This window comes from Myotis daubentonii, chromosome 1 (assembly GCF_963259705.1).
Source record: "Myotis daubentonii chromosome 1, mMyoDau2.1, whole genome shotgun sequence".
NCBI lineage: Eukaryota > Metazoa > Chordata > Mammalia > Chiroptera > Vespertilionidae > Myotis > Myotis daubentonii.
This window is the reverse complement of record NC_081840.1, coordinates 145333998-145348515: the sequence shown is the minus strand read 5'-3', so window position 1 is coordinate 145348515 and position 14518 is coordinate 145333998. Positions and strand designations below refer to the sequence as shown.

The window sequence follows — 14518 nt, the reverse complement described above, 5'->3', positions numbered from 1 at the left end:
TAGTGGCTTTTCCTTTCCAAGGAGATGACCCAAAACTACTGAATCTGTCTTTGTTTTTGATGATGTTACATGTTGTTTTCTTGGAAATAAATTAATATATTGTTTTCAAAAAAAAAAAAAGAAATTCTTTCTATATGCTTTAAATGACCTCATTTATTCCTTACAACAACCCTGTGAGATCGGTATTATTATTTTTATTCTCTCAATGCAGAGATTGAAGAAAATAAAATATTAGCATCTAGCCTAAGGTTACATAGCTAGTAACTGGCAGAGCCAGGCCTTGAACCCAGGCTATAGTTATTCATTATATATCTTCTCCTAGGGAATACCTAATACTCTCCTTAAAATATTTTATTTCAATACACATAGCTGAAATATGGATACTATAAACATTTATTTCATGAACTATACCAATTAATAGGTGACATTATAAGTAATAGAAATAGGACTGTTATAATTTTCTCAATGATTTATTTTTTTTCTCTTTGGTTTATTTTTTTCTTCTGCTTTTACCTCTTCATTTATTTGAGCTTTTCATTAGTCTTTGTGGATTTTGTCTGTTACAAACTATGACATTATTCCAATTACTGGAATTTTCACACAATCACCAGGGGGATTATAAACTCATCTGAAAATCATCCTGAGACTTTCTGACATGATGGGTCAGGGGATCATTCCCTTTTCTGTCACTTTCTTCTCTTTAGCCTTGAGGTCCTTGTGATATTTCATGATCAAGAGTTGCTATTCCAGGAACGTATCTTGTCAGGTGAGGAAATCAGGGGTCCTGCCCATAGGGAGAGGGCCGGGGATGCAGGAGTCAGCTAGACAAGCACTAAGGTATGGTCAGTGGCTTGAAGTATGGAGAGATGAAAACCTTTGCAAGAATAACAGTTTAGGCCTGGCCGGTGTGGCTCAGTGGTTGAGTGTCGACCTATGAACCAGGAGGTCACAATTCGATTACTGGTCAGGCCATATTGCTCGGGTTACGAGATCAATCCCCAGTAGGGGGTATGCAGGAGGTAGCCAATAAATGATTCTCTCTCATCATTGATGATTCTATCTCCCTCTCCCTCTCCCTCTCCCTTCCTCTCTAAAATCAATTAACAAAAAAACTTAAAAAAAGAATAATAGATTATTCTAGTTTGTGCTTAAAGCTTTGCATTCTCATTAATCTTTAGCACATCCCTGAGAGGAATGCACTGTTTTACTGTTTTACAAATGAGGTTTAATGGTACATAACTAGTAAATTGCACGGCCGAATCAAGAGCCGGGTATTTTGTGCTGCTCTGTTACTTGTAAGTCATCATATTACTTAGAGCTAAATCAAGAGCTGCCCATGAGAGAAGGACTGAAGACATCTCAGGTTTCAAGAAACAACACCCACATTTCTATTCACATGACTATTCCCTGCACAGAAAAAAAGCAGTGGTCAGTGAACATGCCTATACATCTTTAATTCCGTGAATTTAAATGATCTGAATTCATTCTTGGGCTGGGGGGAGAGGGAAGAAGTGGAGTATTTTTATGTAACTACTATTTTACTCAACACCTAAGTAAAAATCTCATTTCAGTTTGAATTAAGAACTGATTAGAGAGGGAGGAGAGACAAGATGGCAGCAGAATAGGCAGACACATCCCAGGGCTTGTCCCAGAGCAAATGGAGTGAGCAGCTGAAACTAATAACACCCACCCTGAATTGACGAAGTATACTCAGCTGGTGAGACAGTTTGCAGCTGGGAAGGGCAGAGCTCCCCTGGAAAGGAAAAAACAAGGGATCTGGGCAGGAAAGTTTGCCAGACCTCTGAACCCAGAGGGTCAGAGGGAGACCGTGCGGCACACAGCTGCGTCTCTTGGGACAGGCACAGACCCTGACTGTGGGAAAAAGATCCGCAGGACTGTTGGCACTGGGGCATTTGAGATCGGGGTTCTGTAATTACGGAGGACTGAGCCTAAAGGGGGCAGCCTGAAGCGCTAACCAGTCCATGCAGTGCCGGTAAGAGAGGCGCTTACAGAGACTCAGCCTTCCCCGTTTCTGTGGCCGGCGTTTGTTTGTTTTCACTGAACCCTGTTCATAGGACATTTCGGATACAGACACTCACCTGTGCAGAAGAGTGGGAGAAGGTGCAGACGAGTGGAATCTGGGGAGAGAAGGGGGTCCAGGAGAGGTGGCAGCAAATTGAGTGCTGAGTCACCTCTGAGCCCAGGACTTGGGCAGCCATTTTCTCCTGAGGATATAACTCCTCCCTCCAGGCCCCAGACAAGGAGCACAGCCACACCCAAATTCCACCCTGAATGAGATGAAGGATTAAAATAATCTGATTAGTCCCTGGGAGTTAACAGGGTCTGGCCTATAGAGAGGCTTTCAGTCCCAGCAACAACAACAACAACAAATCACAGACATTCCAGAAAACTGGGATCTTAAGCCAGTCAAAGGAATGACATTTCAATTTTTCATTTTTATTTTTTTATTATTATTTTGTTAGCTTTTTTTTTGCTTTTTTGTTTTACCTTTTTTTGGTTGTTCCTTTATTTCCTACTTCTTTTCACATTATTTTTTCAACCACGTGAGCAGCAGACACGTGAGTGGCGCGCTAATGTCCAGGGAGCATCAGCCCCGTGAGCAGCCTGCCTCTGGCCTAAGAGCAGCAGCCTCATGTGGCCTGCCCCTGTCCAAGGAGCAGCAGCTGTATGAGTGGCCCGCTTCCCCGTCTGAGGAGCAGCAACCACCCAAGCAGTCCGACCTGTCCGAGGAGCAGCAGCCACACAAGCAGTCTACCTACGTCTGAGGAGCGGCAGCCCTGCACAGCCCGCCCTCATCCGAGGAGCAGCAGCTGCACACAGCCCGCACCCTGCACTAGTCCGAGGAGCAGCAGCTGCACAAGCATCTTGCCCTCATCCAAGGAGCAGCAGCCACACAAGCAGCCTGCCCAATCTGAGAAACAGCAGCTGCGTGAGCAGCCCGCCCCCATCTGAGGAGCAGCAGTTCTGAAGAGGCCCGTCCCCCTTCGAGGAGCAGCAGCAGCCCACCCCAGTCCGAGGAGCGGCAGCCCTGCGCAGCACGCACCGGTCCGAGGAGCAGAGCCACAGCAGCCTGCACCTGCCCGACAAGCAGCAGCGGGTGAGTGGCACATCCTCGTCTGAGGAGGAGCAGCCATGTGTGCAGCTCACTCCCGTCCAAAGAGCAGCACCCTCGCAAGCAACCCATCCCCATCCGAGGAGCAGCAGACTTGCAATCAACCTGTCCAAGTCCAAGGAGCAGTAGCCCCACAAGCAGCCCACCACATCAGAGGAACAACAGCAGCGTGCATCCAGGCCCCATTCAAGGATCAGCAGCCACGTGAGCAGTCCGCCCCAGTTCAAGGAGTAGCAGCTGTGTGTGTAGCCTGCCCCCATCCAAGGAACAGCAGCCTCCTGATCAGCACACCCTCTGTCTGAGGAACAGCAGCTGTGTGTGAAGCCTCCCCCTCACCAGCCAGAGGAGCCACCACAGCTGTGAACAGCACCCACCAGAGGAGCTGCTGCCAACTGAAGAGCAGCTGCTACCACAACCGCCCGAGGAGCAACCACAGCCCGAGGAGCCACTGCCACCCGAGGAGCAGCCTCTGAACGACTCAACATCTAAATATGTCGGTGAGATCAAACGTGGGTAGACAAAGAAACCCCCAAAGGAAAGAAAAGGAGGCCTCGCCAGAAAAGCAGCTAAGTGCAACAGAGGCATGCAGCATGACAGAAAAAGAATTCAGATTAAGGATCCTAGAATGCATAATCCGGATGGAGGAAAAAATCAACAATTTATGCAAGAATCAAGAAGAAATGGATGAAAAAATCAATAACTTTGTAAGAACCAAGAAGAAATGAAGAGTGATATAGCTGCAATAAAAAACACCATTGAAAGTTTTAACAGTAGACTAGGAGAAGTGGAGGATCGAATTAGCAAATTAGAAGACAGGGAAGCAAAACACACCCAAACTGAACTATAATTGGAGAAAAAAATTAAAAGACAGGAGGAGAGCCTAAGGGAGCTATGGGACAACATGAAACGAAACAACATATGAATAATAGGGTTTCCAGAACAACAGAAAGAGGAACAAGGGTTAGAAAGGAATAAAAAAAGACCCTGAATAGCTGCAGCAATCCTGAGAAAGAACAAAGTAGGTGGGATCTCAATACCAGATATCAAGCTGTATTACAAAGCCACTGTTCTCAAAACTGCCTGGTACTGGCACAAGAACAGACATATAGATCAATGGAATAGAATAGAGAGCCCAGAAATCGACCAGAACCAATAAGCTCAATTAATATTTGACAAAGGAGGCAAGAACATATAATGGAGTCAAGATAGTCTCTTCAATAAATGGTGCTGGGAAAATTGGACAGATACGTGCAAAAAAATGAAACTAGACCACCAACTTACACCATACACAAAAATAAACTCAAAATGGATAAAGGACTTAAATGTACGATGGGAAACCATAAAAATATTAGAAGAATCAAAAGGCAACAGAATCTCAGACATATGCCAAAGCAATTTCTTCACCGATACAGCTTCTAGAGCATTGGAAACTAAAGAGAAAATGAACAAATGGGACTACATCAAAATAAAAAGCTTCTGCACAGCAAAAGAAACCATCAACAAAACAACAAGAAAGCCCACTGCATGGGAGAACATATTTGCCAATGTTATCACTGATAAGGTTTTAATCTCCAACTTTTATAGGAAACTCTTACAACTTAACAAAAGGAAGAGAAACAATCCAATCAAAAAATGGGCAAAGGACCTAAATAGACACTTCTCCAAAGAGGACAGTCAGAAAGCCAAGAGACATATGAAAACATGCTCAAAGTCACTAATCATCGGAGAAATGCAAATCAAAACAACAATGAGGTACCATCTCACACCTGTAAGAATGGCTATCATCAATAAATCAACAAACCACAAGTGCTGGGGAGGATGCAGAGAAAAAGGAACCCTCGTGCACTGCTGGTGGGAATGCAGACTGGTGCAGCCACTATGGAAGACAGTATGGAGTTTCCTCAAAAAGCTAAAATCGGAACTCCCATTTGACCCCGTGATCCCAATTCTAGGAATATATCCCAAGAAAACAGAAACACCAAACAGAAAGGATATGTGCACCCCTATGTTCATAGCAGCACAATTCACCATAGCTAAGATCTGGAAACAGCCTAAGTGCCCATCAGTAGATGAATGGATTAGAAAACTGTGGTACATCTACACGATGGAATATATGCTGCTGTAAAAAAGAAGGAAATCTTGCCATTTGCAATAGCATGGATGGAACTGGAGAGCATTATGCTAAGTGAAATAAGCCAGTCAATGAAGGAAAAATACCACATGATCTCACTTATTTATGGATAATAAAGACCATTATAAACTTATGAACAAAAATAGATACAGAGGCAGAGCAGCATCGAACAGACTGTCAAACTACAGTGGGAAGGCCGGGGAGGGTTGGGGGGCAGGAGGGTGCAGGAGGGGGCAGGTAAGAGATCAACCGAAGGACTTGTATGCATGCATATAAGCATAACCAATGGACATAAGACACTGGGGGGTAGGGGAGGCCAGGGGATTGTCAAGGGTGGGGAAAAAAAGGAGACATATGTAATATTCTTTCTAATACTTTAAGCAATAAAACAATTTAAAAAAATAAAAAATAAACTATTTCATGGCGATATATATATATATATATATATATATATATATATATATATAAAATTACTGATTAGAGAATAAAATGTCATACTGAGTAGAGAAATTCCTTTTGAAGCAGCACAAAAGGAAGTCCCCCAAGAAAGCATATTCGTCAAGTGCACATGCAAGGAAAAGAGTGGCTCCTTTCAAGAGTGAACGCTGGCTAGACAAGCAAAGAGATTTGTGAGAAATTGCCTGGTAAGAGAGGGAAATGTAGGCAGGTGGCCTCGAATACATGGGAACAAAAGTATCTTTGTTTCTTGAAACTGAAGTGTGCTGGTAAAACTGAAATGATCTATAATTGCAGCTAATTGTCATCTCCACATCTTTTATGAAAGTTTTCTCACCACTCCAGCAACTGGAGAGTGTGCTTCTCAGGGGAAGAGGGCATTGAGAAAAGACCCTACCCCCTTACTAGTGAGCCATGTGACTGAAGTTAATGATCATTTGTCTTTGTGCAGTAAGCACTCTCCCCTCACATTGATGCACTCTCCCAGCCTTCCATTTATGCCGGATACTCACCTCCAGGTGGCCTTTAAACCAACAAAACCAAGGTCTTTTCTCCCTGAATCAGGTTCTCACACTTGATCAAGTACAATGCAGATGAGTGAGGCAGGAGTCAGAGCTAAGCTAGAATTACCCCAAGCAGGAGGATTTTTATGATAAATTGACTCAGTGATCATATGAGACTGAAGAAAGGAGCAGTGGTACTGTGTGTGCCAGGGCAGCTGTGTGCCTGTCTGCCTGCCTGCCTGCCTGCAAAGGTTCACTCTTGGCAAGTATTTCCAGAGGAGGCCAGCGACCCACAGAACGTCGTGAATGATGGCTCATCTGTCATTCCCAGCTGCCTCCCTGTCTAGGTCCACCTGCAGACTCACAGCAGCAGGCCTGCCCGCACCTTCGTTCACAGGGCACTGGCATCACCTGACTCAGCCAGTGGGATCTGCATAGGGCCTGACAGGAAAAGCTTTGAGCTCCCTTTGCCCTGGGCACGGCAGGCTAGCAAATGAGGAGTGGGACGTTCCCAGGGCTCAGTCAGAGGAAGGATGTGAAATGAGGGTTGACAATGTCCCTAAAGGGCTGAAATTTTTTTAAAGAAATCATTGGATCACTGCTTTTAAGTGATATTGCTGCTGCTTTTACTATGCTGGCTTTGAGTAGCGTGCTGGAGGAATCACCCAGTCAAACTCATAGGTGGGCTCAGAAAGGACTATTTAAATCAGATTTGGCCCAGGCTGAACAGAGAGGGAAATATGGGGAAGGGAGTTTCCATACTTACTGCATGATGACAATGATTTCTCTGCCAGTTTGGGAAAGGAAGGGATAGAGGTTGGGCAGGGGTGGGAGGAGGGATGCGGGATGGGAAGGGTTGAAAACGCATAACTATAACTTGTTACTGTGTTGGATAGCTTGTGTTTCTAGGAAGTGCTTCAGCAGGAGTGCAGTGGTGCTGCGTCAGACAAAGAAGGGGCAGAGATGAGGACACACTAGCCTCCAGCTCCCTGAAGCCACATGGAATGGATGAGGACATGCATGTCTATGTGGTGCTGCCCAGCCCACCCCTCACCTCTCTTCCTGTCCAACACAATCTGCCTTTTGGATGGGCAGGAAGTGGAATCTTCCTTGAGAAGAGTGGACATAAAGAGGGAAATGTGAATCTAAAAATTAGGGTGGCCTTAGACCACAGAAATGTGAACTCAACCCCAGTATACCTGCTGTTGCTGGTGGCCCTTACAAACTACACACAGGAAGGGGTGGTCAGGCTAATGAGGTCAGCAGATGCTATTACTTTATTCCTAACTTACACTGGCTACTCAAGTAAGGTGAATAGGCTAAAAAGTAAACTGGAAAAAAGGTTAATACCTAAACTATTTAACCAGAGAAATATTTTGGCCTTAATTATGTGGATATTACTCTAGATATAGTTTAACATTAAGAATGACTAAAATTATCTTTAAAAACGAATTCTTTTTATTCCCTTTAGCCTCATTGAGATGACAATAACTTAAGCAGTAAACAGAAACTTTAACAAGACAATACTTAGAGTGCATTAAATAAATATAAATTTTATTAAAAACACTCTAATAGCGTTATCAGGAATGATATAATAATAAACGCTTTCAAATAACTTGCATTCATAACATTACAATACTTACAGTATTTATAACCATCCTCAGATTTTATAGACAAACCAAACATTTCATGAAAATGAAATGAAACTAAGTTTTTAAAAAAGCATAGAAAAAATGCACACAGAGCTCATTATCTTAGTGTCAAACTGCAAAAGTTTCCTACACAAGTTGACCACTAGCTTGAGAAGTGAACTGTACACCACTGTGCGTCAATCAAGATGAAAAATTCATTCAAGTAAAGTTGACACCACTCAGAAGCATTTTTCAAGTATGGCTATATAGTCAACCTGATATTCCTATATAAGCAAACTGGAGATTTGCTTGCCATTCATTCCGAGGCAGGTTTTATATTTACAATTATAGATCTGATATTTACAATATGCCATTCAATTTTCTCTTCTTCTCCCTACCTAACCTCTCCTGAACCCCCCAAACTATACTTCCTGCTCTTGCTGGCTAGCAGTTTGACAAGTGACAGTGAATGATATAGAAACCAAATATTCATAAAGGGATGGATGACTCAAAACCAACAAATATGCATGTAGTAACCAAATAGTTGGCATTAGATATATGCGATATGTAAAATATTTAAAATCATGTGGTTAGACATTGGCAAAACAAATGTTTTTGAAATATTTGTAAATTGATCACAGCCAGAAAGTAAAGTTTTTAAAAAGACAAAAGCCATGTTATAAAGAAAGATTTGACCAATAAATCTCAAAGGTTCCCTTGATTAAGAATTTATTTGAAATTTTAGTAAGCAAAAGTGTACTTAGACCAAAATGTAATTGTACAGTCGATTGCACACCATACCCCTAAATGTTTTGCCTGTTTGGGGACGTCCTTATGGATCTGTACCTCTACTGATTACAGGATAAAACATCTTTATTTAGAGAGTTCAAAGACTCTAGCCAGCAGCCACTTGCCAAACTCCTGCCTTACAAGTTTCCCTTTAACAACTCAGTGCATTCTATTTTCATGTAATTTTTTTCCTGCTCAAAACAATCAAAATACTCCCCAAACTTTTAAAATGCTTTTCTTTACAATAAAAGGGGTCAACAGATATACAAAATTAGTTTTAGTTACATGAGGACATATACAAGCAAAATAGGAGGGATTCAAAGAAAAGGTTTAAATCCCTGACAAAGAATATGTTTATTAACCTACAATTTTACATAAACACAGGTGACATGTTGGCATAAGGAGAACATGAGCTGAAATATCCCTGATTTTTAGAACAAAAAGGTTGACGTTCAAGTTATACTTGCTAAGAAATCAAGTATTGAACAAAAAGGTATGCGTTTTAATTATAAAAAAGAAAGACTTGGAAAAAAATGATGGTACATGATGCTCTAAGCTTTCACTCTCAGTTCAATATCCTATTGCCAAACTAGTGTTGAGGTATATGACAGTAGGAACACCACTCAAACCTTTACTGAATTCTTAGCTCACATTATGATATATTTGTAGCAGGTTGAGTAGCACCATCATGATGTGAATTCTGCTTCAAATCCATATATATATATGTATATATATATTTAATTTTTTACAGTACTAAAATACTAAAGCATTGCGTTAAAAAAGTTTTGTTTACAATTAATTTACTTACTATACATCTCTTTCACTTCTTTATACAAATTAATGATTTAAAACCGCCACAGCAAGCCAGCTGCCTGTTTCTTTTCTTTTCCTTTAATTAACAGATTCACATGGAACTAACCCTGTTTATTCAACTGATGCAGGCCAGTCTGCTCGGTCGGTCTTCCTGGTAAAGAGGACACTTAAGCCAAGAAGTGACAACATCACAACGTACAATTATCAACACAAAGGCAGACTGACATTCGATTGCTGAAGAGCATACAGAGCCGTAAAACCACTTTGCGTAAGTGAACGGCATGGTTGGCTCTGTGGCATGAAGTTAATCATCACTGAAGTTGATAGAAAATTCTGAAAACTACATGTTTGACCAATGAACTTGTCAGACAATTTCATATAAAACTGTTACAGTATAGCATGAGAGATGAGCACCAGAAAACATGTTTTATGGACTAACGTATTCCCTTGAATCCAGTAAGCCCCCTTTTGGATTGAACTGGCTGTATGAAAAATGGACACATTGCTCATCAGCAGACGCATGGCTAAAAGCAAAAATATTTTAAAAGCTTTCTTAAAAAAATCAACTTTGCATTCTAAAATGAAAGTAAACTTTTTTTTTTAAACGTCTCAGTACCTTAGCATTGTTCAAGTTGTCAAAGCTTAGGTAGGCAAAGTGCTTCTAAGACACCATTTAAAATATTTATACATATACATGTGTGTGCACATATACATGTGTGTGTATATATATATATATATATATATATATGTACATATATACGTTTATTGTCCTACAAGGACTTCACTGGATGAGCAAAATCCAGAGGCCTTTAAAATGTCCACATTTTAAAAACAGCTTGTGTAAGAATAGGTCATTATAATAAAAACTTGAATGAAAAGGTACCCCTATTATTCAAGGGCATTGGAGTTCACTGATAGCATCTTGATGATATAAAGGCATTAAATTTTCAACTATTAAAGACACCATTTTCTTAGCACCATTTCTTAGAACACCCAAAGAAATTCAGTGTTTTGCTGTCTATTCATTTATGCTTCCTGTAGCTATTTGATAAATAAAAGTTAATATTAAGATTACAGTAAAAACTGCATGTTAAAAAACCATAATTCCAGTATTTCAGTACATTTTATGTTCAGCACCAGATGGTGTTTAAGAATCCTGTCTCTGTAATACTACATTACTCACTGGATTTGTGTCCAGGACTATGCAAACTTGGTATTACTAAAAAGTGGTCACAGATGTGTAGAGTTGTAAGGTGGGGAAAAGTCACATTTACATTATCATCTCCTCCAATCATAGAACCAGTGTTTAAAAATGTAAATGGTGGAACACTCTCTTCCCCACCTTCGTTTTGCATAGAATGCTTTGGTCTTTTGTATGGATGCCATCTGTGACCACTTAGGAGTCAGTGGGAATTAAGTGCTATGGTAAGGTGACCTCTTTTGCGTTTGCTGGTGAGCTGAGGTTCTTCCTACCACCTTTGTCATGAATACTGTGTCCCTTTCCCCAGGGCCCATGTCATGAGAACTACACTGTGGGCTGGTTGGCTGTGGTCTTTTCGAATGAGGTAACCAACACCAGGGGCGACGTCACACGTATGTGTTGTAAGGCCCTGTGACCCGAGTGAAGGCATACGGAGATGTGGTGACTGTGGAGTCTGTGGTCACCGACATGGTCCTCTCGGCCAGGGACTTGATGAAGCGCAGGTAGGTGGGCTCGGAGGGCTCGTGCGGCTCGGTGGGCTCCCGCTTCACTTTCTTGCCGTGCGTTTTCTGAGGCACGTAGTCCGGGCCATACTTCTCGCACTCTTCCTCCTTCTCCCGGGCTTTCTCGGCCATCTTGGCCTCCCAGAGCGCCAAGCCGTGTTTGGGCTCGTTCATGCTCTTGTGTTGGTAGAAGACGAGCGAGATCCTGGTGGGGTGATTCCGGTTGGGATTCTTTAAGGGGGTCGTGGCGTGCAGCTCCCGCTTTGCACACTCGATGAGAATGGACCCATGAGCCGGCGCCACCGCCACGCCCCCGATCTCAGGGTCCAGGAAGCTCTGCTCGCTGTCGGACCAGACCTCGTCGTTCTCCTCCGCGGCAGGAGGCTGCTTGTCCTGGCTGCTCGCGTCTAGCAACCTGTGCAAGCCTTGCTGGGCAGCGGCAGCTCGATCGTGGCTCAGGCCGGGCAGCATCGTGGGGAGCCCGTTAGCTGTGTGGGAAAGCATGTCGTTCTCCTTGTTCTGGAGGTGCAGGGCGTGGAGAGAGCTGTTGAACATGCCCGGGGCGGCTCCGTAGTTATGGAGCATACGAGAAGATGGGGGATGCTCCCCGTTTTTATAGTCTACGTTGGGGTTGCTCAAATTGGGTGGGAATCTAGAGGTGGCCCCCAGGAAGTGACCATCCATCTCGTGCGTGGAATAAGGAGGCAGCGTCCCCACGTGGCGCACGGTTGGCCTGGGAGTACAGCTGCTGAAGGTGTCCCCCTGCACATTTTGGTTTCCGTAACCCAAGGGTTTGGAAGTAAAACTTGGGCTGTTTCCGAACCTCGGCTGGTAAAGTGTGTGGATGGGCGGCAGATTTAGCTTAGAGAGCGGGTCTTGGTTTGGATACCTATAGAGATCCATGGGCTGGGACTGGGGAGAGTAAGAACCCAGATAGGAGGAGCAGCCGTCCATGGATACGTTTCCGTTGCACTGATATGATGGATATTGGTTGTTCTGATTTAGAAGCCCAGGGTAGGGGCTCATGAGATTAGAAGAATTCAAATATGAACCCGCAGTTTGGGATGAGGTGGAATAGTAGTTCACACAGTTGGCGCCTCCTCCATAAATATCCGAAGTGTGTGAAGAGCTTGGATAAGGACTGACTGGATTGGGCCGTCTCATATATAGATTGGTGTGTCCAGAAGAATAGTAAGAGTTGACAGTCTCTGAATGATGGTTATTAGTCAAGGGGTGATGTGGTGGCTGCTGCTGGGGTGGCTGCTGCTGGGGTGGCTGTGGCTGCGGCTGCGGCTGCGGCTGCGGCTGCGGCGGCTGCTTCTGTGGCTGTGGAGGCTGCTTCTGTAGTTGCTGGGGCTGTGACTGGGGCTGGGGCTGCTGGGACAGCTGCATGACTGATCCTGAAAGTCACAGAAGTTTTGTGGACAAGATAAGAAAAGAGCAGGAACAAGCATGCTTGACCATTGTTTTATGAAAGCTAGTGAGGATGCTTAAATGCATGTAAGAACCACCACCAGGATTAGACAACACCCATTAAACAAGGTAAGAGCAGAGTCAGGGTGCTGATGACTGTCTGGCATTATTTTTTGTGTCTAAAGCATTCCATATAATAAAAGCCTAATATGCTAAGTGTCCAGTCATCTGGTTGGCCATTCAACCAATCAGAGCATAATATGCTAATGATATGCTAAGGCAGCTCAACTTGCTATGACATGCACTGACCACCAGGGGGAAGACAATTGACCAGTCACTATGACGTGCACTGACTATCAGGAGGCAGATGCTCCAACTGGTAGGTTAGCTTGCTGTTGGGGTCCGGCTGATCGAGACTGAGCGAGACAGGCCAAACATGCCCTGGAGTCCTCCCACGGTCCCTTCCCAGCTGGCCAATCTCCCGCATCTCTCCCTGGCCCCAATAGTGCACCAGTGGGGCCCCTCAGCCTGGCCTGTGCCCTCGTGCAATCCGTGCTGCGGGATACCCCCCAAGTGCACTAATTTCGTGCACAGGGCCTCTAGTTAGAAATAAAATGACAGACCTCATAAAAGGACAGTCTGGTAAGTGAAGGTAAAGGTAGTAAACATCCAAAAGACATTCCACGGAGAGCATCACATTCTCTGGAGCCTCTGCTTCTGATCATGACAAATTCTCTGCATGAAGTGCCCTCTGCCCTCCACCCAGCTCCCTGCCCTCCCTTGGCACAGGCCTCCCTTCCTTGAGCAACACTTCTATGACCTCATCTTCCAGGGCTTTTGCAGTACCCACCACAAAGCACATGAAGCAACAGTCACAATGTATTGTAATTATCCATTTTTAGCCCCCTCTTTACCCTCCTAAGAAGGAATTTCCTGTGGGAAGGGACCATGCCTTATTTTACTTTATTTCTACACTGCCTGGCATGCAATAAAATTGGTTAGTTAAAATTAAGTAGCATAAAATTTGTTATGAAAATATTCAGCAATGCAATGAGAAGTAAAATGACATTCATTTAAACACCCAAAGCATCTTGTATAACACATGAACCCATTTCATTAGCATGCTCTTGAGAAAGGAAATTTACAGAGTTGTAGATAAAACTTGAATGAAACTTTCAGCTTTGCAAGTTGAAAACTTTAAAAAGTCATACTGTTGTTTCATGACCTCACTTAAGAGCGTTACCTGAGATCAGAACAGATGGAGCTGTACTGGCAGCCCTGACCACCGAAACGATCGTTGCAGAAGCTGGTTAGAAGGGACGAGAGGCCAAGTTCTACACGCTTACACTTTACAGCTAACTTAAAGGGACATCATGGACTGAATGGGATTAGTTTCTTGTAGTGGGTCAACCAATCAACAAATATTTATTAAGCATCTTTGGCACATTATTCTAAATTACTTAGTTTCTTTGGGCTTCAAAATTAATCACCAGGAAGATTTGACTTTGTAAGACAAAGATGGTTGGTTCTAAGCAAACTGGTTCACTAAACTTACAAGGTATACACTTTTCTCTTGTTAATGGTCAGGCCTACAATTTGGATATGGACATTATTACATTGTTGTATGATTTTTTACACTATTAACTGCAGACATAAAGCAAGGGGCTATGGACAAAAAATATCAACTAAGTATTGATAAGTCACATTCTACTGCTACTACTGTAGATGTGATCCATTGGGATGGGTGAAAGCTTTATAAGAACTACATGTGGACCCATCTCCTAAACCTCAAACAAAATATGGCTAAGGAAAGGCATCTTATTCTCCCACCACTACCCCCTTAAGCTTGTTCCCAAACTTATTTCAATAAATTGTACTGCTTAAGTTATCTGGGCTTGAAACTTTGGAGTCATCCTTAAATCTGTCACCTCCTTATCCCAATGTT

The 14518-nt window shown here is 43.2% G+C and overlaps 1 protein-coding gene across 3 annotated transcripts in view; it reads right to left on the bottom strand.

Moving 5' to 3' along the window:
- Positions 1–7750: 7750 nt before the first annotated feature.
- TET2 (tet methylcytosine dioxygenase 2) overlaps positions 7751–14518 on the bottom strand; it is a 120238-nt gene continuing 113470 nt past the window's right edge. For all 3 annotated transcript variants that reach the window (XM_059661549.1, XM_059661540.1, XM_059661557.1), the window contains one exon: positions 7751–12560. In XM_059661549.1, coding sequence (XP_059517532.1) covers positions 11044–12560 — 1517 coding nt within the window. In that variant the 3' untranslated portion in view covers positions 7751–11043. The remainder of the gene's footprint in view (positions 12561–14518) is intronic.